Raw genomic sequence first — 20,949 nt, 5'->3', positions numbered from 1 at the left:
GAAAACAAGGATAACAAAGCTGAGCAAAGATAAATAGACACTAAAGTAGGACTATTATGCTAGACAACGAAATCTAAAGTAAGGAACCATCTTGACCTCGACTCTTTTCTCTTTGTTTAGTGAAAGAATTACGTCATGCATCGACAGCGCCATCACGTTGAACTAAGTCGAATAACATAACTTAATCTTTGAGTTCTAACAATTTCTATCATATCTATTCAACTATGTAAGTTGTTATTTCACTTTATTATTTGTATTCAACTGTGTGTCTATTATGTGTCTTGATGTAAAATGTAAAAATAATGATGATTGATGAGCGATTCGGGTTCGATTGCTTTCGCCTGATTGCTGACGTTTCATCTGTCGATTGGTTCTGACTGCTCGTGGCTCGACAATGGCGGCTACTCAAGCAACAAATCCGTCTCAGTTGCTCCCACTGGGTTTGTAAATGAAAAATAATGTTGACTTTCTGTTTTAGATAGCTAAAAATGTGTAGATGTCAAAAGCCGGGAATTTTGGTATTTGAACTTTGAGCAGCAGCTGATATAAGTTAATATGCTAGCGTTGTTTCACAAGCTGGCGTTAGCATCATGCTAGCAGATAGCTAAATACTGTTTTCTCTCAAACTACTCTCTTCTCCTGTTCTTCTCAATTTTAATATCTGTAAATGTGCTGAATTATCTGCACCACTAAAATACAATATCAATTAAAGTGGTCCTGCATTATTTACCTAATTATCTGACCTCGTGGAGGCGCCCTGTGTCAAACTTTTGCTTTATGTCCCCACGTTGAGCATGCCAGTAAATAAAGCAGCGTTAAACTAAGATAAAGTAAGTGTTATTACAGCTCAGGAGGACTTAATGGGAGCTTGCAGGCAGCAAAGGGCAGTGGGGGGCCCAAGATTACTATGTAGCAGTTATAAACTCAGTGAGCACTTTTTTATAAGGAACACTATACTAATACTGGGTAGGACCTCTCTTTCCTTCTGTGACTTAATTTCTGCAGATTTGTCAGCGGCACATTTATGCTGCCACCCTCCTGTTTTATCACATCTCAAAGGTGTTGTCCTGGAACTGAAGTTCTCGGACCATGGCCAGCAACAATTCTCAGATAGGCAGTGGCATTCAAATCATGATTGAGTAGTATTAAAGGGCCCAAAATGTGCCAAGAAAATATTTCCCATACCATTAAACTACCACCAACACCAGCCTGGACTGATGACACACAGCAGGTTGGGTTCATGCTGTTGATGCCAAATTCTGACTCTACTTATTGATAATGCAAATAGCTATTCTTTGCAGCCCATAATACATCTCTTCTTTGCAAGAAAGTGTTAGGAGATGAAACTACATTAAAGCATCAGAGAAACAAAACTGAAAACTATAGAAATGATCAATTGAGAACCTTTTATTTGAAATTAAAGAAAATCAGTGACCAAATATTAAATTTCTTTTTATCTCTCAGAGCTTGTGGACAAATGTATCGGCTCCCGGATTCACATCGTCATGAAAACCGACAAAGAAATTGTCGGTACCCTGCTGGGTTTTGATGACTTTGTCAGTATCCTTTTGCTCAGGTTGCAGTTTCTTTAAAAAAAAAAAACACTTTCTCCTGTTTTATGCACTGGGTGATTTTACCATTTGCTCTGAATATTGCCCCAGATTTTGTCCTTAACTAAATGTCTTAGATATGGTTTTGGAGGATGTGACAGAATTGTAAGTACATTTCTTGTTTTTCACATTAAATACTGTCATTTATAAGTAAACTGCTCCCCTGTTTGTTACATTAATTTATTCTTATATGTGTTGTAGTGAAATCACACCAGAGGGAAGGAGGATAACCAAACTGGACCAGATCCTCCTGAACGGCAATAATATCACCATGGTATGAAAATAAACCTCCACGTTTTGTGTCATCTTCATCATCACCTTCACATGATGTATTACTGTTGTTTTAGACTTCACAGTAAAATCTATATCTATATATTTTCTTCTTTTTTTTTTTTTTCAGCTCATACCTGGTGGAGAAGGTCCTGAAGTTTGAATCACTGACAGTTTTGTGTTTTGTTTTTCATATATTGTTTATTAGTTGATTATGTCATAATTGTTGTTATTGGTCTTACCTCCTGATCTTTGAGGGGGAAACAATTTTTGTAATAAGGTTCCTAATTGAGTATTTGTTTAAAAAAAAAAAAAGAAAAAGATAAATGAGACGTGCATCATTAATCACACATTGCAAAAATGCAGGTTTTGTTACAAATAAATCTCTGAATCTCACACCATCTTTATTCATTTTTTCACTTATTTTTAATCTCATAGTCGAACACAACAACTTAAATTTAGTGCAAGTGTTTGTACAAAACTAAATCCATACAGCAGTGATAAAAACCTTGATCCAGTTATTTTTTCTATTTATTGAACTGAATAAGCAAAATTGGGAAGTGAGACTTATTCCAAATGTTTAACTTTTTAAAATGTTTTTTTTAACTGATTTACATGAACATGCAGCATGACTGAACAGACAGAGTTGACTGATATTGAGTACACCAGATGATCAATACAGCTGTTAAGCAGAGGTTTGAAGAATCTGATCATATCATCACCTCCTCCTCCCACCAGCTTCAATACATGGAGGGCTTCTCCTCTCCTTTTGGATTGGTCACCTTTTCCAGATTCTTGTTGATGATGTCGTAAAGCTCTGCCTACAGTAAAGAGGCAAAAAGAATCTTTAAATGTTCTTGTATGACAGTATGGTGGTTAATGTTTCTGAGAAGATCAATTTGTCTTACGTAAAAGCCACGAATGTCAAGAACAATCACTCTGATCTCTGAGTAGATGGTCTCGTCCTTCTCGTGGACGAGCGAGCGGTAGTCCATCTGGAGAGAAAAGAAGCTGAGTTAAAGGAGCATTCTGTTCATTTTTGCACATTAAGATCAGTTTACTCCTCACTGGGGCAGTACCCGGCCCGGGGAAACGGATGATCCAGGCACAGAATCGCATAATCAGTCACCAGATGCTTGGTGAATGCTGATTAAATTTTTGTCTGACACTCTGACGTCATGCAAATGTGAACAATAACCTTGCAAGATAAAGGCGACTGCAGCTTCGGGAGCCACACACCACAGTTGATTTCCACTGATTGCAAAACTTCAGGGCACAATTAGAAATACCTGGCTCGCACCTGATCTAAGACTAGTGCTGATTGGTTTAGATTTTGGTGGCTAAAGGTCAAATGAGAATAATTCAAATAAAAAAAAAATGTTAGTTTTCACACACTTCACGTAAATACAGCTGTCAGACAAATGTAGTGGAGTAAAGTTCCATTTTCTGCCTCTGAAATCTTTTGTGAGAGTGTAATACGGAATTGCTGGAGCACCTCTTTAAAAAAAAATGTTTTTAAAGACTAGAATATTAACACTCACCACATGAGTCTCTTTTGAGGCTTTGGCAACAGCATCTCCCCTCTCTGAGAAGTACCTAAGTGGTAAAAAAGAAAGTCACATGAGTCCAAATGTCCTGCATTCTTAATTAAAAAAAAAAAAAAGCTGTTAATTATTTGTCTGCCAAAACAGCTAGTAAACCAGACACAATCTGCAAATATTTTTCAGGTGAATGGCGATACTCTCCATCATTACACATCTTAACACCAGCTTTTATAGTCAACATACTTGTTGATGTTCGTCTGAAATCCGTCAACTTTGGTCTTCACAGCAGCGATTCTCTCCAAGATTTTCTCCTGTGGTGAAAAAAAGAAATAATTTTCAACCATTAAACGCTCGCAAATTAACTAAAATGCATCACAATGCATGCATAGTATAGTCTTTTGAATAGAAATGTACCTGAATGGCAACTCCAAAGTCATTCCCATCTTCTATCTTTGGGATGAGATGTTGAATCCAGCAGGACACCTGCAGGAAACAACACAGGTGAGCTTTACCACATCCACTGTGTCGACTTCCTTTAGTGTTTTAAAGCAGATACTCGGGACAGAATTCATCTTTATGCAGATAGTGAATCACTTACAACAATGATGGTCTCTCTAAGAGCCACTATCTCTGGTTTCACCCTCTCTAGAAGCGTCATAATCTTCTCGTTCCCCTTGATGAAGCCACATTTTGGAGCTGCAGATGAAAAGGAGAACTTCGTTTTTTCGATCATATTCATCGTGTGCAGACGCCACATGCTACCTGCCAACTCTCACAATAACTCCAAAAAAAAACCAAACACTTTACCTTTCTTCTTTTTCTTCTCATCGTCTTCGTTCTTGTCTGTCTCCATTTCCTGTGAGATCAGTTTTGCAGAGTCAAACAAAAACATCACTTTTATTTGCTTCACAAGACACTAATCTGATCTGACACTAATATGTGAAACTTTCAGATGTATGCAGATATATGTATGTACAAGTTTAATATCAAAGGTATTAAAACTAGATTTAGACACTGGGCAGGAGCCACTTAACAATATAAAATATCTTTATACTGTGCCACGCACTGCATCTGGGACTTTTGGGGACCTTACTGTTGCAGCCACAGCTTGTATATCTCAGCTGGTAGAGCAACATACTCCATCCTAATTTACAGCTGAAGACTATGGACCTGGTATTTCATCTTTTACAGTGATTAAGACAAATGTAGACGGCTTAATGTGGCTTTCAACATGTGATGGATAAAAATCAGGGTTATGGTGTGAAACAGATGAACAGAGCTGGTCTCACATCGTCCTCTGGGGAAGGAGGGTCGGGTATGGGGATGTCCAGCGGAGCCTGGAGAGAGGACTTATCACTGAGGCTGAGGGCATCGTCCTGAAAACACACAGATGAAGATGAGAAGGACGAAGAACAGAAAACGGTAATTTCACATGTGCGTGGTGTGTTATGGTGAAACATTGAACTTGCTGACCCTGAGCAGAGCATCCAGCTGTATTATCTTCAGTGGGATGTAGTTGGAGAACAGAGTCTCTGCCTGGAAAACATTTTTTTTTTTTAAAGGTCAAATTTGAAGCTGCAGAAGTTACATGATCTGAATGTATGTGTCATTCATATTATAATGGCTCTACAGACCTCTTGGTACAGTGACTGACGGAAGTGTTCCACCTGTGGGAAATGAAGCAGGATAAAGTGAAAAACACATCATTTAAGCTGCTGAGTCACCGCATATTAAACCGTTTGGATTTACTTTCGTTTTCCTCTAAGAAAAGGGACTTTTTCCGCCACTTTAACAAGTTTAAACTGACTCCAACATGTTGTTGCTGAACATTTCAGACACTACCCGAAAAAAATGGACTATAATGTAAAGTCTCTTCATATCACATCGTAATCACACGTCGCCTTTTGTTCCTGTCCCGTTCAGACGCGTTTGCTGCAACAGATCATCCACTTACCTTCACTGCACTGGCGCTGCTTATTTTCAGGGTGGATGTCTTTGACATGACTAAGCAAAGTTTTCAAGTTCAATCAAATAAATATGTTTTTTTTTAATGAAATCAGACGTGTACGGGTGCAGGAGAGGACAGCGCGTATTGCTAGTGTGATTTCTTTATTTCCTCATCCAGTTTACTTTCGATTTGGCATCGCATGATGCAGTTTGCGCCTCCCACTGTCTCCCTCCTCTGCCCACATTGGGGAGTTCCCTTAATTTCCCTTCAAAACTTAATTTCACGAGCTCTTAAAAACAGCAGAGTCGATTTGATGACTTTATGGGTACAAATGTTTATATCTAATTGCCAGTCACACAAAGAGACTGTGGTCTTTTGCCAAATTGAGCACTTCTAATGTTGAAAAATTGACATTAATGCAAATAATCGCTCCAGACGAAATTGTATCTCCTTCATAGAAACTCCAGTCAAACTTCAGCTCAATCGGGACATTTTACAACTCATCCCCCGTCCCTCCACTGGGCAGATCTGACCACAACCTGGTGCATCTCTTGCCTGCGTACAAACCTACACAGGCAGAAGATGGTCTAATGAATGTAATGAGTCACAGAAGTACTGTTTTGCCTCAACCAACTGAGATGTTTCTCTGTGAGCCTCGTGGTGAGGATTTTAACAGTCTCACACTCTGTATCACAGACCATATCAGCTTCTGTGTAGAAAACACTGTGCCCTGAGACAATATGGCTGTTTTCTAACAAAATCCCCAGTTAACCCCAGATCTAAAGGCCCTGCCGAATGAGAAGAGGAGTGCATTCAGGTCAAGGAACAAGGGGGAGCTGCAGAGGGAGCAGAATGAGGCTAAAACCTGCTACAGGTCCAGGATCAGCTATAACATTATGACCACCTGCCTAATATTGTGTATGTCCCCCTTTTGCCACCAAAACAACTCTTATCCGTTGAGGTATGGACTCTACAAGACCTCTGAAGGTGTGCTGTGGTATCTGGCACCAAGACGTTAGCAGCAGACCCGTTGAGGCCTGTAAGTTGCGAGGTGGGGTTGGTGGATCTTTTAAATAATAAGCAGACATTATTATATTTCTGTTTCTACAGTCTAAACATATTTTGAACCTTGACGTTTTATTAATCACAACATTTCACAATTTCACTGTATGTGCAAGTGGCCGCCCAAAGTAGAAATTGGCACAGGCCAGTCCTGTTGAAATCACTCTGTCAAGTCTTGTCAGTGTTCAGTTTTTTTTTTTTTTTTTTTATCAAAACCTCCTGTCAGTGGTGGAAGAAGTATTCAAATCCTGTGCTTAAGTAAAATTACAAATTACTTACTCGTTATTTCAAAATATGCTATGTAAGTATAATCAGGAAAATGTTCTTAAAGGATTAGTAGCCTACTTCATGCAGAAACCAAATGATGATATTCTGGCCTGAAAGGTTAAAATTACACACTCTGGTGGACACAAGATAAATTTCACTGCACAAATCCGGACTGCAGTGTACCGCCAGTACAATAGGTGGCGTGTCAGTGTTTTGATATTGTTGCACCTCTGTGAGCAAAACAATCGAAAAAGAAAAGGCCCCTCAGCTGAGGAAAATGGCCGACGTTGAGATGGACATCACGTCCAGAAGAATGAATAATGGCAACGAACACGTGTAAGTGATTTAATTTAAGATAAGACGTTCTTAGTAAGAAGGTTTAAGCTCCTTGCGGATCCGACATCAAAGGGCAACTGTTTTGTAAGTTGGAAGTGCAGAGGCGAAACTGAGCAGCAGGTTCACGATGTTGCCGGGGCTAGCTAAATTACATGCCAACGGCTGGCTAACGTTCTTAGCCAACCAGCTAATGTTCTGTAGCTCACCTAGCGTTACTTTTCGCTAAACGCACAACACACATATACCTCAACTGCATTGTTGTGCGTTTTCCTCTATAATATACACGTCAGAGCACATATAGTTAAATAGTGGTGTTTGATAACAAGCAACAACCCTGAAACTTAGCATGGCCATAAGCTACCTGAGGATGTAGCCTGTTAGCTGTAAGTTTGCTAAGAGCGGTTAGCACATCCTAGCTAATGAGTGAAAATCGTCTTGGCGGTCGAGCTCAGGGGAAGAGCAACCAAGCGAGTTACACATGGTGCCAAATGAGTGTATTTGCTACACTAATAAGCAGATATATTTCTAAAAGTTTCAACCACTATGCTTTATGGTACTTCGTATGTTTCTGCAGTTTCTAGCTATATTGAGCACATTACGTAACTGGGGTTTACCTAACGTTACCTATTTGTGCTTGTAGAGATCTACATGCTGCCTTCTGAATGATGGCCTTTTTATTTTTATATTGCACGTGCTAAAATAAGGATAGTACAAGCGATATATTAATGTCACAAAATATTTGCACGGTGTTTGGCAATTAGTTTGATACTAGAAGATAAAAATTATCTATGGCGTTTTCATAAATACAAAAAACTATAAATACACAAATAGATACACAGATAATTTCTAATTAAGTTGCCTCGTTTTTAAACACTGACCACAGAACATAAAATAGGGGATTTTTTATGATGCCAAAACTGACTGGCGCCCTGGTTGCTATTGGTTACTAGTGTTGGAGGAGACACAACAACAGAAAGCTTCTCTGTGAGCTTTATCCCCTCAGTTTGTTTTAGGGCTGCAAAACAGGCATCAATGTTATTTATTTAAGTCAACTTTTCTCCTTATTTCAGCTGCAATGATTAGTCAATTAATCAACTAAAAAATAATCTGCTACCGTTTTGAAAATTGATTAAATAATTTAGCTATTTTTTTCAAGCAAGAAATTGTAGATTTCAGCTGTTTCAGTGTGATGAGTGGCTGCGTCTTTCTGTTTTGTATCATAGTAAACTGAATATTTGGTTTTACATAGTTGGTTGGACAAAAAGACATTTGAAGACATTGCCTTGTACTCCAGCTTTTTATATATTATACACAAAATGACTAATTGAGAAAATTGCCCTAATCCTGCTACAGATGCCTCAAATCAGTCTGCTGATAACAGTACTTATAATTTTTTTAAAATGTAAATTTGTGGAGTTGATAGCCAAACACTGACATTTTGGCATAAATGTAACAAAGAAACTGTTTTTGTTGTGTATCTGTCAAACTCCAGCATTTCCTACAAATTTGTATCACTTAATTCTCTGTCAATCAACTAATTCCAAACTAACTGTCTTGTTGTTTTAGCACAAACATGTGATATTGTCTGCTCATTATTTATGACTGTTTTCTGTTAAACAGGAAGCAGGATCTGGAAAGCCACGAAAGAAGTGCAAATGAGGACAGCGGAGACATGTCTGAAGAAGAAGAGGAGGAAGAGGTAGGGGTGGACAACAGCAGGCCTAAATATCTTCAGTGGTATGATGTCATGATTCTGATATAAATGCTTTACATCAAATTTATTATAAATTAACTTAAAAATTTTTGTTGGCCTCAAACTGTAGTGTTGGTGGTGCTCTGTGTCTGCACGTCAATGTTGTGTTTATTTTTTTCTAAATGACCACAACCACATCACAAATTCATGAGGACAGATTTCCATTAAAACAAGCATACAAACAGAAAAAAATTATAATTTAATTATATTAATTTATGGTGTTGTAATTACATGTACCACCTTTTTTTAACAACACTCTAGTCTGCATCCATCATTCTGTACCTGCAATCTGGATGAATACAACCATAACCTTTAAAACGAAGAAGAAGAAAATAGATATTATCACAACATATCCAGAGTTTTCAATATTTAGATGATCTGAAAACTGAATCAACTGCTAAACTGAAATGTTGTCTCATCCTAGGAGGAGGCCGAAACCAATGGCGAGAAGACAGAGGAGGGGTCCAAACATCACGGCAGCAGCGGTAAACATAAGAGGAAAAAACACAAGCATCGTAGTAAGCACAAAAAACACAAACATGCCTTTGATGAGGACAAGGACCGCAAACGCAGACATCGTCATAAACACAGGAAACACAAACGCAAAGAGGGCTCCTCCCCCTCTGGTGCTGGCCTCTTTGGCTCCACGAGCCATAAAAAAGTCGAATCCTCTCCGTCCTCTGGAAATCCAAGTCTGGATGACAGGGCCTTGCTGGAGGATTTGGAGAAACAGAGGGCCATGATCAAAGCTGAGCTGGACAGCCAGTTGATGGAGGGGAAGGTTCAATCCGGCATGGGCTTGATCCTTCAGGGTTATAACTCTGGATCGGAAGAGGATGGAGATGCTAGGGTAAGAAATGGAGAACAGCGTCAAAGAGGCAGCTCAGGTAAACCCATATCTCCCAGAGGGGGAAAAAGTGGGAAATCGAGACGGGACTCAACAGAGGGCAGTAAGTCCAGCTCCAAGCGTCGTAGTCGGAGTAAGTCTGCTGACAAGCCTGCTAAAGAGTCAAAGCAGGACAAGGTGACCAAAAGCACCAAGGACACGGGTGTTAAGGACAGAGGCCGTGGCAGGAGCAGGTCAAAGGACAGAAAGCGTTCAGACAGCACTGACAGGTCCAAGGAGAGAAGGAAGTCCAACTCTCCCTCGAGCTGGAGAGGAGAACAGAAAGGCGGCCGCACTGATAAACGTTCCTCTCCTCAACGGGACGACAGACCAAACCAGGAAAGAGCAACCCGACGGTCCAGATCACCTGGACGAGAGCGACCAAGTCGCTCAGACCCTGACAGAGACAAGCGGCCGGCCAAGTCTCCATCCAAGGATGCTTCATCGGGCAAAGAGAACCGCTCCCCTCACAGACGAGGACCTCACAGTCCCCCTGCGAGGAAACGCAGCGCGTCCCCTCGCCACAGAGATGCCCACCACCCCTCGGCCAGCGCCACAGACAGGGCATCAAAACAGAGCCACTCTCCATCCAGAACAAGGTCCCCCCCCAGGAGAGGCCGCAGTCGCTCACCAGATGTCAGGAGGAGGGATGTTGACAGGCAGGACTCACCACTGAGGTTGGTGAACAGAGCTGTTTTTGACTCATACAACTTCTAAAAGTTAGATAAGTTGACTGAGACAGATGAGTCATACAAATGAATATAAGACTGATTCTGAAAGATGTTCAGACATCAAATATTTTTAAGGTTCATTGTTCATTATAAAACTTAAGACTTTTTGTTGTGGTTTTCTGAAATGCCAAAGGTCATCAGTCTTTAAAGATTTTAATGTAGAAAATTTGCAATATCTGAATTCTTTCACTGATAGTCTGTTATAGTTCTTCATGTTGAAATGATTATGTAGAAACTCTTGTTCAGCCTGTCCATCCACCCCTCTGATTTTCTTACAGGAAGCGCCCACGGCCAGATGCAGGGCCAGGCAGAGACAGATCACGAGAGACCAGTCCCAGGGCATCCTCTCGCCGTAGGATGAGTCGCTCACCACTGAGACGGAGGTCCCCATCACCACGAAGACGCTCCCGCTCTTCCCCTCGCAGACGGAGCAGGTCTCCACTAGGACACAGGTGATGGCCCTTTATAGTCACTCGACAATGCTTTTACACGAGTGTAGTTTATGTCATCAAAGACAACTTCTGTATTTGGTCCTGGGAAACTTCAATTCAGAGTAATCATTTCTCTCTGGAACTTTGCAGACAGTCTCATAACATTGTGACAAGACCTATTTTCAAGTTGACATTTTCACAGGGTAATAAACTATTCCTCCTTGACATCCTTACAGGTCCGGGGAGAGAGACAGGTATGGCAGGCTCAGACAGTACCGGCGCTCAATGTCCCGCGATCGGGAGAGGAGAAGGCGACGCAGCAGAGATGAAGACAAGTTCAAGGGTAGCCTTTCAGAGGGCATGAAGGTCGACCAGGAGTCCTCAGAGGGAGAAGTGTGAGTTAAAGGAGATATTTGCAATTCTCTTTCTCTGCAGATGAGTTTTACACGTGAAAGTCATTCTTTTAGAATAATGGCTTCACTTGCAGAAAACTAATAAAAGTTTTATGTGTCGTTTTATTGACCTGATGCTTACCCAGCTCAGTAAAAGTGGATTAAGCTTGTTCATGGCATATCTTTTCATGTCAGATTGCATTGATAGATTCATCTATCAGCGCATCCTGTAGGGATTTCATAAAAGAAAATTGTGGTGTTGCCATATTTCTGAAAACCTTGTTTGTTTGCAGGTTGGAAGACTTTGATGGTGAGGAAATAGATGAAGAAGCTCTCATTGAACAGCGCCGCCAGCAGCGCATGGCCATTGTCCAGGTCTGTGCTCACTTATGCTGAACTCTTTACGCTTGTCTCTCTGTTTGAGATGTATTCTTATGCTCTCACTGTCCCTGCCATTGTACAGAAATACAAAGTTGTGAATGAAGATACCAACATGGTGTCGGAGCCCAGCAGCCCCCAGAGCAGCACACGCAGCCGTTCACCCTCGCCTGATGACATCCTGGAGCGAGTAGCCGCAGACGTCAAGGAGTATGAACGCGAGAACCTCAACACCTTCGAGGCCAGCATCAAAGCCAAGCACAACCTCATCGCCCAGGAGAAAGACGGTAATGTCCTGCTGGGGATTGTCATGTCTGTTGGCGTACAAGGCCAACTGAATGAACCGCATCGTCACGTGTGTGCTCTGTTGTTTACTGACATTGTCCACATGCAATCAGCTTCTTTTGTGAAGGCCTGAGGCATATCGTGACAAGATTAAAAAATGAAGTATCTCTCTGATTAATGTACAAGAATTGTTCAGATTTATGTAGAAGTTGGTGTGAACACAGATCAATTATTTTAGTAAACATTAAAGTAGTTCTTCCTGATGTGGCAGATTTTGTTCCTCTTACCAATCAGTTCTTTTTTCTCCATATCTGCCAGGCATGATAAGACATTTAAAAGGTGATTTCATCTGAAACATTGGTTTGAAATCTTAGTTAAAAAAAGGAATAGGTCAAGCACAAAAGTGGCTTCATATATGGTCCCTGTGGCAGGATGACGTTAGCTTGACTTAGGTAACTACAGAATATCATGCTCTATCCCTTCTCCAGCTTCATTCATCTTAAGCCTTTGAAATGTGGCTGTAGAAAATATACGTGGGTCACTGCGTCTGCTCCCTTCATCATTGAAGAACACAGCCCTCTGAACATGAAGGAGTCCAGAAACTGAACAGCTAAAAGCTCTACCAGGGATCACTTTGGATAGTCCCTTAACAGTTTTTGATTTTTATAGGGAGCAAAATGGTTTTTCAGTGCTCTTATAGTGCAGTTTTCCCAAGTTTGATCATGACGAGTTCAGCAGACGCGGAGGAAGGAATTTATAGAGATGAAAACCGATTGGTAGCATCTTATGTCCTGCCTTTAAATTCACTGAATGCTAAATTCGCATCTATATAAGTACTTCCCTGCAGTTTAGAACAATTTGGCATTTTGTGGTTTATTACACACCTGAAATTGTGATATAGATTGATTATGATGTAGACTGGCCACAAGATACCAGTGCACAGACACCAAAAGAGAAAGTGGCATGATTTGAGTGAGAAATGCAGAGTTGTGTGATGCAGGGGTTTTAATTTTGTTTCTTTTTGTCATGTGTTCATTCAGTTGCTGGCTTGTAATCCAAAGCCTGGGTGTCTCTGCCACCTGCAGCATGTTTTGATCTCTGCAGAGTATGTGAATCAAACACATGTTCCAGATATTCTGTTTTACAACACAGCGGACAACAAGAAACCCATCGTGTGGTGTTATATTGTTCTTTGTTTCAGGAGCCAATCCAAAGAAGCCTTCAGCCCCTGACATGTTCACAGAGTCAGACGACATGTTTGCTGCTGATTTTGATGTGAGTATTCTAATATTGAATTATATGGGGCATCTGAACATTGCTCTTATAATGTTTTTCTGCATTTAGTATCTATTTTCTACTTTCAGAAGAGTAGTAGGAATAATAGGAAACACAGTCGATCCACTGATTTGATTTCTGTGCTGTTTCTGCAGAGTGCCAGGATGAGAGCAGCAGGCGTAGGAAAGGACTTCAAGGAGAACCCCAACCTCAGGGACAACTGGACTGATGCTGAGGGTTACTACCGTAAGTGCTGCCTTTCTAATTCTTCGATTTTAGACTCCTTCAGTATGAAGGGAAACACCCATAAATGTTTGTTTAATATCATGTCAGCATTACAACATAGCAGTGTCTCCTGTTAAGACCTGTCCATATGGTGGCTGCAGTCATGAGCTGACTTCATCACATCTTTCTTTATTTTAATCAGACAAATCTATGTGCCTGTGTGGATATTTTCTTTGGTTTATTTAGGGGTGAACATTGGGGAGACACTGGACAAACGCTATGATGTGTATGGCTACACTGGCCAAGGTGTGTTCAGCAACGTGATCAGGGCCAGGGACACTGCGAGGGCCGGCCAGGAGGTGGCAGTCAAGATAATCCGAAACAATGAGCTCATGTGAGTGAACTAGGCATTTTTACATGAGTGACAAACATGTTCAAATTCAAACACGTCGAAGTACAATACTCTGAACAACAAATACAACCATGTGGACTTGCATTAATGAAAAATATACATGAATTTTTGTTGAACAGGCAGAAGACCGGTTTGAAGGAGTTAGAGTTCCTCAAGAAGCTGAACGACGCTGATCCCGATGATAAGTTTCACTGCCTTCGCCTTTTTAGGCACTTCTACCACAAGCAGCATCTGTGTCTGGTGTTCGAGCCTCTCAGGTACTGGAAGAAGAAAAAGCTACTTCTTTTGTTCTCATAATTTGTGCTGATTGTAGCATTATGTGATGGCCTCACTCATTAATGACCTGCTGCGTTCTCTATCTTGTAGTATGAATTTACGAGAGGTGCTGAAGAAATACGGTAAAGATGTTGGGCTCCATATCAAGGCCGTGCGCTCCTACAGCCAACAGCTCTTCTTGGCCCTCAAGCTGCTCAAACGGTGCAACATCCTCCATGCTGACATCAAGCCAGACAACATCCTGGTACGATCTAGATACTCATTCTTAAAATCAAGCTAGATCCTAGAGTGATTAAAATGGCACTCATTTGAGAGTCTCATTTGTACTGACTTGTTTGTGTCCATCTTTACAAGGTGAACGAGTCAAAGACCATTTTGAAGCTGTGTGACTTTGGTTCGGCCTCCCACGTTGCTGACAACGACATCACACCATATCTGGTCAGCAGGTTTTACAGAGCTCCAGAAATCAGTGAGTTGCATTATTTCTAAAAATCACAAATCCCACCTCTTTAATACGTTGCATTAAAAACCAGCCCTTGCTCACACTGTCTTTCTGCCTCAGTTATAGGAAAGCCGTATGACTATGGGATTGACATGTGGTCTGTTGGCTGCACTTTATACGAGCTTTACACTGGCAAAATCCTGTTTCCCGGATCTTCCAACAATCACATGATCAAACTTGCGATGGACCTCAAGGGCAAAATGCCCAACAAGGTAAAGTTGCATCATTAAATTTCAGTTGTTTCCTTTTCCTAGATGAAGTGAGACATGTTGCCGTTCCATGCAGTGTTCAAGAAGTCATAGCTGATGCAATTATGTGCTTTTCTCTCCTCAGATGATCCGTAAAGGCTTGTTCAAAGACAAGCACTTCGATCAGAATTTGAACTTCCTGTACATTGAAGTAGACAAAGTAACAGAAAGGGTAAGGTGTTGACTTCTACACTGAATGTTGTGAACGTGTCCTGCAATTTCAATAACAAGCCAATTATTGCCAATTTAGTTCTGATATTGCATACCTGGCATGTAATGAAAATGTTCTGTAGCTACAATCATTGTATCGAGATTGACTTGCATCTCCTTTCATTTCCTGTCTGTGCACCATCAGGAGAAGGTGACGGTGATGAGCACCATCAACCCCACCAAAGACCTGCTGGCGGACATGATAGGAGGCCAGCGACTGCCTGAGGACCAGAGGAAGAAGGTAATGCAGCTGAAGGACTTGCTGGATGGCACCCTGATGCTGGACCCAGCCAAGCGCATCAGTATCAACCAGGCTCTGCAGCACCCCTTTATCCAGGAGAAGATTTAACACTGAGCGCCACACACTCCCAGAGCAGATGCAGAACCAACCACTAAACCAGCTCTGACAAGAACTCTGCAGCGAGGCAGCCAACCCACAGACTTCTATTCAGAATGTCACAGATTTTTGTTCTTCCTCAACATTATTTTGTTTATGGATACATAATTGTGTTTTATTGTAAATAGATCATTGAAATGGTAGCCATTCTTGAAAACATGATCTTTGCGATTTATCATTGTAAACTTCCCCTCATACCTGGCAATGCAGTTACGGACTTTTTTCTTTTTTTAATTTAACTGGCATTGGAGTGACAGATGTTTAAAAGAAAAATATAATTCCTGTAAATACTGTATGTCTATTGCATTAACAATCTCAAGCAGCAGACAGTTCGAGTTTTGTCGTAGTTGCAGATGTCTAAATACATCAGTCTTTTTAACCACATTGCTCATTGTGGGGCGATGCATGCTTTTTGAATGTGCACCCTTTGTGCTCTAGATTTCTGTGGTGCAGGCCTGTGTAAATGCTCTGTATGTGCATCAGTGTCCCACATGTGACAGCACCCCTCTCCCCCTAACTAAGTTTCCAGGCCTTGAGGTCTGTGCTGAAGGAATAGATGCATATTATGTACTCCTTGAACAAGATTTGTTTTTTAATTTTCAAAGCAGGAAGTCATTGTTTTCTGTTGCTGGACATTTCCATGTTTTTTACCTTCCTCTCCCTCCAGCACTCTGGCTAGGTCCTGGCTCTTAAGGCTCTCACACTCAAGTGCCTCCTGTATGAGCCTAGTGTGTTAAAACACCAAAACAATGCTGGCCTATTGATGCCACACCTGTACCCTCTTTCTCTCCCACTGTTGTAAATAGTCCATAGTTACTGTCATTTCATGTATGATTAATTTGTTTTTTTCCATTTAAGTGGTTAAAAAAAAAACAATCTTGTGATTTCAATAAAGAATAGTTGTGGAAACGCTGCTGAAAGAGCACCTTCAATATAAGATGATTTTTTTAGTAATAAAATGTTTCCTATTGTATACCAAACCCCCTTTCTTCATTTTATCCCCAACATGTTGGCAACGTGGAAATGATCTCCACATCAAAAGGTCAATTCATTTAAAATAGTTGGATATGTTGTCTAAGCAGAAAAACACTGATGGAAAATATGAGATTTCATAACTGGATGTCCACAGTCTCAAGAAGCACTTTTGGCATAACAATGGGTAAGATCCTTCTACCCCAGGCAGTATGAAGATGGTAAAGGAGTGTTATAAAGGTGGTATATTTTTTTGGAGAAAAATAGATTTTGACTTAGACAGCTGCAGCCTCAGAGCATCAAAAGTAAAAACGCTCTATCTTGTACCCACTCGGAACAATTTACAGGCTCTCATGCTCCCTCTCTGCAGAGGAAAGTCTAACTGTACCCTGCATTTCCGTTGCATGATTACACTTGTGTTGAGCTTCTAAAAAGCATAATGGGAGACTCGCTTAGAAATGGTTCCCATTTTACTCCGTCTGGAAAGTTGGGGAATGATGCAAGATCTTTCTGTGCTTGCATGGAGCGTGCTAAAAGGATTCTGATAGGAGCTGATGGGCTGTTAGCCTTAAGGCATCTGTAAATACATGTGGGCTAAAGTGGAATAACCACCGGTAAAAGAGGTCAGTGTCAATGAGCAAGGACACTAACATCTACTGGCTTTAATCTCAACACAGAGAGACGAGGGCATATCTGCTTTTAATCTGAATATGTAACCAAACAAGTGATTTATAACCATGCTATCAAATTCATGAGGTTGAAATTCACTCACTGCATAGCGCCCACCTTACAACGTAATTGCAGTTTCTAGTGATGATCAGAAGAGGGCATCAGAAGCACTGGCTACTCCATAAATGAAGCCACTGAGGATGACTCGTGTTAGAACTTCAGCACTAAAACTGTAAATTGTGTTTGTTTTAATTTGAATGGGAGGAGTATATTAAAAAAAATATTTAAATTAACATCAGATTAAATATTTATTTACTGTCTTGGCATAGTTCTTTTTTTTTTTTTTTATCAAACGGCTGCATATGATTTGATAAAGTATTCCATCTATGGAGGTAGATTTGTTTCAATATTTGTGTGAACAGATCGACAATCGAGTAATCTGTAAATATAAAAAAAACTTCCACAAATACAAAAAATGAATTGGCAAATTCCCAAGAATATCTTGCTATTATAAAACGGATTTGCAAATACACAAACACATTTATTGGATTTTTCTTTTTAAATGTAAGTTGGTGTTTGAATTTTACAATTGTCTTACCTGGAGATGATGCACAAGTTCTGAGAGAATGGTGTGGCTGGACTGCACAGCAGCTGGCAGCCCTGTTGAGATTTATTAGGCTGTATTATAATTCCTTATTCTTTATCAACAATGAGGGTGATTGTTGCTTACTGCTTATAGCTATTAGTCTATAGGCCTACTATTTACAAAATCAAGATCTAGTTTGTATTAACTAAATAAAGTTTGTGAAGTGGCTGCATCTGGGTATCCTTCATCCCACCTGGAATGCACATACTGGCAGATGTGCCAGCTGACAGTGAACTGTCATCCTCACTCCAGTTCTTATCACTACACTATGATTTTTTTATGCCTTACTATACTATGACTTTTTATTCTTTACTATACTATGACCTTTTTAAGGCTTACTATAACTTTTTTTGCCTTCTTATACTATGATGTTTTTATTCCTTATTATACTATGATGTTTCATTGCCTTACTATACTATGACGTTTTCATGCATTACTATACTATGTCATTTTGTGATATTTTTATGTCTTACTATGATATGACTGGGGTTTTTTTTTACATTTCCATGCCATACTGTACTATGACATTTAAAAAAAAAATGTTTGCCATACCATACTATGTGGTTTTTTAAATTTTTTTGCCATACTATACTATGGCGTTTTTTTGACATTTTTTGCCATACTATACTATGATGTTTTTTGACATTTTTATGCCTTACTTTACTTTGACATTTAAAAAAATGTTTTGCCATACTATAATATGACGTTTTTATGCCTTAGTATATGACGTTTTTTGACATTTTTATGCCTTACTTTACTATGCCGTTTTTATGCCTTACTATGGCGTTTTTTGACATTTTCATGCCTTACTATACTATGAGGTTTTTTGACATTTTTATGCCATACTATACTATGACGTTTGTTTGCCTTACTCTACTATGTATGGAGAGGGCGCAACATCATCCGTGACCCCACCCACCCCTGTAATGGACTGTTCAACCTCTTGCCAAGCGGGAAACGGTACTGGTGCCTCCAGGCCAGAACCACAAGGCTCAGAAATAGCTTTTCTTCCCAGGACTGTAATAATGATGAACTCTGATGCCTTAAACCTCACTCATTAGCACCTTATTATTGCACTACCACGCACTTGCACCTTACCAGTAGGTCACAGACTATGTAATAACCCGGAAGAGAAACTGCCATGCACTGCCACTTTACCAATAATAGACTGGACTGAGAAAGAATGAACTGGAATGCACTCATGCACTTTACTATATTTAACATGCACTTTACTATATTTCAATCATGGCTGTCAATGAACAATGAATGAACTGCCTTTAAAACTGCTGCATATGTGTGGGGGGTGTCTTGATGACACTGCTAATTTCATTGTACGTTACTCTGCTCTGTATGATGACAATAAACAGAACTGAATTGAACTGAATTGAATTGAATTGAATTTTTGATATTTTTCTGCCTTACGATATTATGATGTTTTTGACATTTTTACGCCTTGGTATATACTATGACATTTTTAAACCTCAGTATACTACGACGTTTTTAATGCCTTGATATACTATTACGTTTTTTATGCCTTGTTATAATATGATATTTTTATATCTTTCTATACTATGACATTTTTTGACGTTTTTAAGCCTTACTATACTATGACATTTTTATGCCACACTATACTATGACTTTTTATATGTGGGACGGGGGAGGGGGTGGTTCCTATTACTATTAATACTCTTATTGTTACTGTTAAATGTCTTGTCTTACATTTATTCCTGTTCTTATGAATTGTACTGTTTGTACTGTACTGCCTTGATGACACTGCTAATTTTTTGTTGTACGTTGCTCTGCTCTGTATGATGACAATAAACAGAACTGAATTGAACTGAATTGAATTGAATTGTGGACGATTTTATGCCTTACTATACTATGATGTTTTTTGACATTTTTATGCCTTACTATACTGTGACATTTTTATGCCTTACTATACTATGATGTTTTTTGAAATTTTTATGCCTTACTATACTATGATGTTTTTTGACATTTTTATGCGTTACTATACTATGACGTTTTTATGCCTTACTATACTATGATGTTTTTTGACATTTTTATGCATTTTTATACTATGACATTTTTATGCCTTACCATACTATGATGTTTTTTTGACATTTTTATGCCATAGTATATACTACAACGTCTTATGCCTTACTATACTATGACATTTTTATGCCTTACTATACTATGACATGTTTATGCCTTACTATACTATGACATTTTTATGCCTTACTATACCATGACATTTTTTGGCATTTTTATGCCTTACTATACTATGACATTTTTATGCCTTACTATACTATTACATTTTTTATGCCTTACTATACTACAACGTTTTTGACATTTTTATGCTTTACTATACTATGATGTTTTTTGACATTTTTATGCCTTACTATACTATGACATTATTTGACATTTTTATGCCTTAGTATACTACAACGTTTTTATGCCTTACTAAACTATGATGTTTTTTTGACATTTTTATGCCTTACTATACTATGATGTTTTTGTGCCTCACTGTACTATGATGTTTTTATGCTTTAGTATACTATGATGTTTTTTTACATTTTTATTCCATACTATACTATGACATTTTTTGATATTTTCATGCCTTCCTTTACTATGGTGTTTTTATGCCTTAATATACTATGACTTTTTTTTTTTGACATTTTTATGCCATACTATTACATGACTTTTTTGATATTTTTATGCCTTACTATACTATGATTTTTTTTGACAAAATTTTATGCCTTATTATTCTATGACGTTTTTTCACATTTTTATGCCTTACTATACTATGATGTTATTTGACATTTTTATGCCTTAGTATATACTATGACGTTTTTATGCCTTACTATACTATGACATTTTTTGCCATTTTTATGCCTTACTATACTATGACATTTTTATGCCTTACTATACTATGACATTTTTTGCCATTTTTATGCCTTACTATACTATGATGTTTTTTGACATTTTTATGCCATACTATACTATGATGTTTTTGTGCCTCACTGTACTATGATGTTTTTATGCTTTAGTATACTATGATGTTTTTTTACATTTTTATTCCATACTATACTATGATGTTTTTTGACATTTTTATGCCATAGTACACTATGATGTTTTTATGCTTCAGTAAACTACAACGTTTTTATGCTTTAGTATACTATGATGTTTTTTTACATTTTTATGCCTTACTATACCATGACGTTTTT

The 20,949-nt window shown here is 39.1% G+C and overlaps 3 protein-coding genes across 3 annotated transcripts; 2 read left to right on the top strand and 1 right to left on the bottom strand.

The window, feature by feature from the left end:
* Positions 1–298: 298 nt before the first annotated feature.
* Positions 299–2,276, top strand: lsm5 (LSM5 homolog, U6 small nuclear RNA and mRNA degradation associated). Its single transcript, XM_056364918.1, has 5 exons — positions 299–440; positions 1,465–1,560; positions 1,688–1,715; positions 1,812–1,884; positions 2,011–2,276. Exons 1-5 carry the CDS (start codon positions 395–397, stop codon positions 2,041–2,043), a joined length of 276 nt encoding a protein of 91 aa, XP_056220893.1. The 5' UTR covers positions 299–394; the 3' UTR covers positions 2,044–2,276.
* Positions 2,277–2,283: 7 nt separating this feature from the next.
* psme2 (proteasome activator subunit 2) lies at positions 2,284–5,567 on the bottom strand. Its single transcript, XM_056364917.1, has 11 exons — positions 5,379–5,567; positions 5,059–5,091; positions 4,898–4,960; positions 4,714–4,800; positions 4,232–4,280; positions 4,023–4,120; positions 3,839–3,907; positions 3,668–3,735; positions 3,422–3,476; positions 2,789–2,875; positions 2,284–2,701 (listed from the first exon to the last, which is right to left on the bottom strand). Exons 1-11 carry the CDS (start codon positions 5,424–5,426, stop codon positions 2,621–2,623), a joined length of 738 nt encoding a protein of 245 aa, XP_056220892.1. The 5' UTR covers positions 5,427–5,567; the 3' UTR covers positions 2,284–2,620.
* A 1,379-nt stretch (positions 5,568–6,946) lies between these two features.
* Positions 6,947–16,411, top strand: prpf4bb (pre-mRNA processing factor 4Bb). The gene is made up of 16 exons (XM_056364783.1): positions 6,947–7,037; positions 8,658–8,736; positions 9,215–10,353; positions 10,686–10,859; positions 11,075–11,233; positions 11,524–11,605; positions 11,694–11,895; positions 13,095–13,168; positions 13,324–13,414; positions 13,640–13,787; positions 13,925–14,062; positions 14,172–14,325; positions 14,436–14,550; positions 14,644–14,795; positions 14,917–15,003; positions 15,187–16,411. The coding sequence occupies exons 1-16, from the start codon at positions 6,979–6,981 to the stop codon at positions 15,388–15,390; spliced, it is 3,057 nt and encodes a 1,018-aa protein (XP_056220758.1). The 5' UTR covers positions 6,947–6,978; the 3' UTR covers positions 15,391–16,411.
* Positions 16,412–20,949: the final 4,538 nt, after the last annotated feature.

The sequence above is a fragment of the Seriola aureovittata genome, chromosome 20 (assembly GCF_021018895.1).
Source record: "Seriola aureovittata isolate HTS-2021-v1 ecotype China chromosome 20, ASM2101889v1, whole genome shotgun sequence".
NCBI lineage: Eukaryota > Metazoa > Chordata > Actinopteri > Carangiformes > Carangidae > Seriola > Seriola aureovittata.
This window is presented reverse-complemented; position numbering and strand designations above follow the sequence as displayed.

Excerpts from the sequence above, each read along its gene's own strand:
- lsm5 (XM_056364918.1), top strand. The coding sequence starts at position 395 with ATGGCGGCTACTCAAGCAACAAATCCGTCTCAGTTGCTCCCACTGG. Across the intron at positions 441-1,464 it reads GTCTCAGTTGCTCCCACTGG|AGCTTGTGGACAAATGTATC; the intron begins GTTTGTAAATGA and ends TTTATCTCTCAG. Across the intron at positions 1,885-2,010 it reads ACGGCAATAATATCACCATG|CTCATACCTGGTGGAGAAGG; the intron begins GTATGAAAATAA and ends TTTTTTTTTCAG.
- psme2 (XM_056364917.1), bottom strand. The coding sequence starts at position 5,426 with ATGTCAAAGACATCCACCCTGAAAATAAGCAGCGCCAGTGCAGTGAAG. Across the intron at positions 4,801-4,897 it reads AGCTGGATGCTCTGCTCAGG|GACGATGCCCTCAGCCTCAG; the intron begins GTCAGCAAGTTC and ends GTGTGTTTTCAG. Across the intron at positions 2,876-3,421 it reads CCTCAAAAGAGACTCATGTG|ATGGACTACCGCTCGCTCGT; the intron begins GTGAGTGTTAAT and ends TTTTCTCTCCAG.
- prpf4bb (XM_056364783.1), top strand. The coding sequence starts at position 6,979 with ATGGCCGACGTTGAGATGGACATCACGTCCAGAAGAATGAATAATGGC. Across the intron at positions 10,860-11,074 it reads AGGTCTCCACTAGGACACAG|GTCCGGGGAGAGAGACAGGT; the intron begins GTGATGGCCCTT and ends ACATCCTTACAG. Across the intron at positions 13,788-13,924 it reads ATCCGAAACAATGAGCTCAT|GCAGAAGACCGGTTTGAAGG; the intron begins GTGAGTGAACTA and ends TTTGTTGAACAG.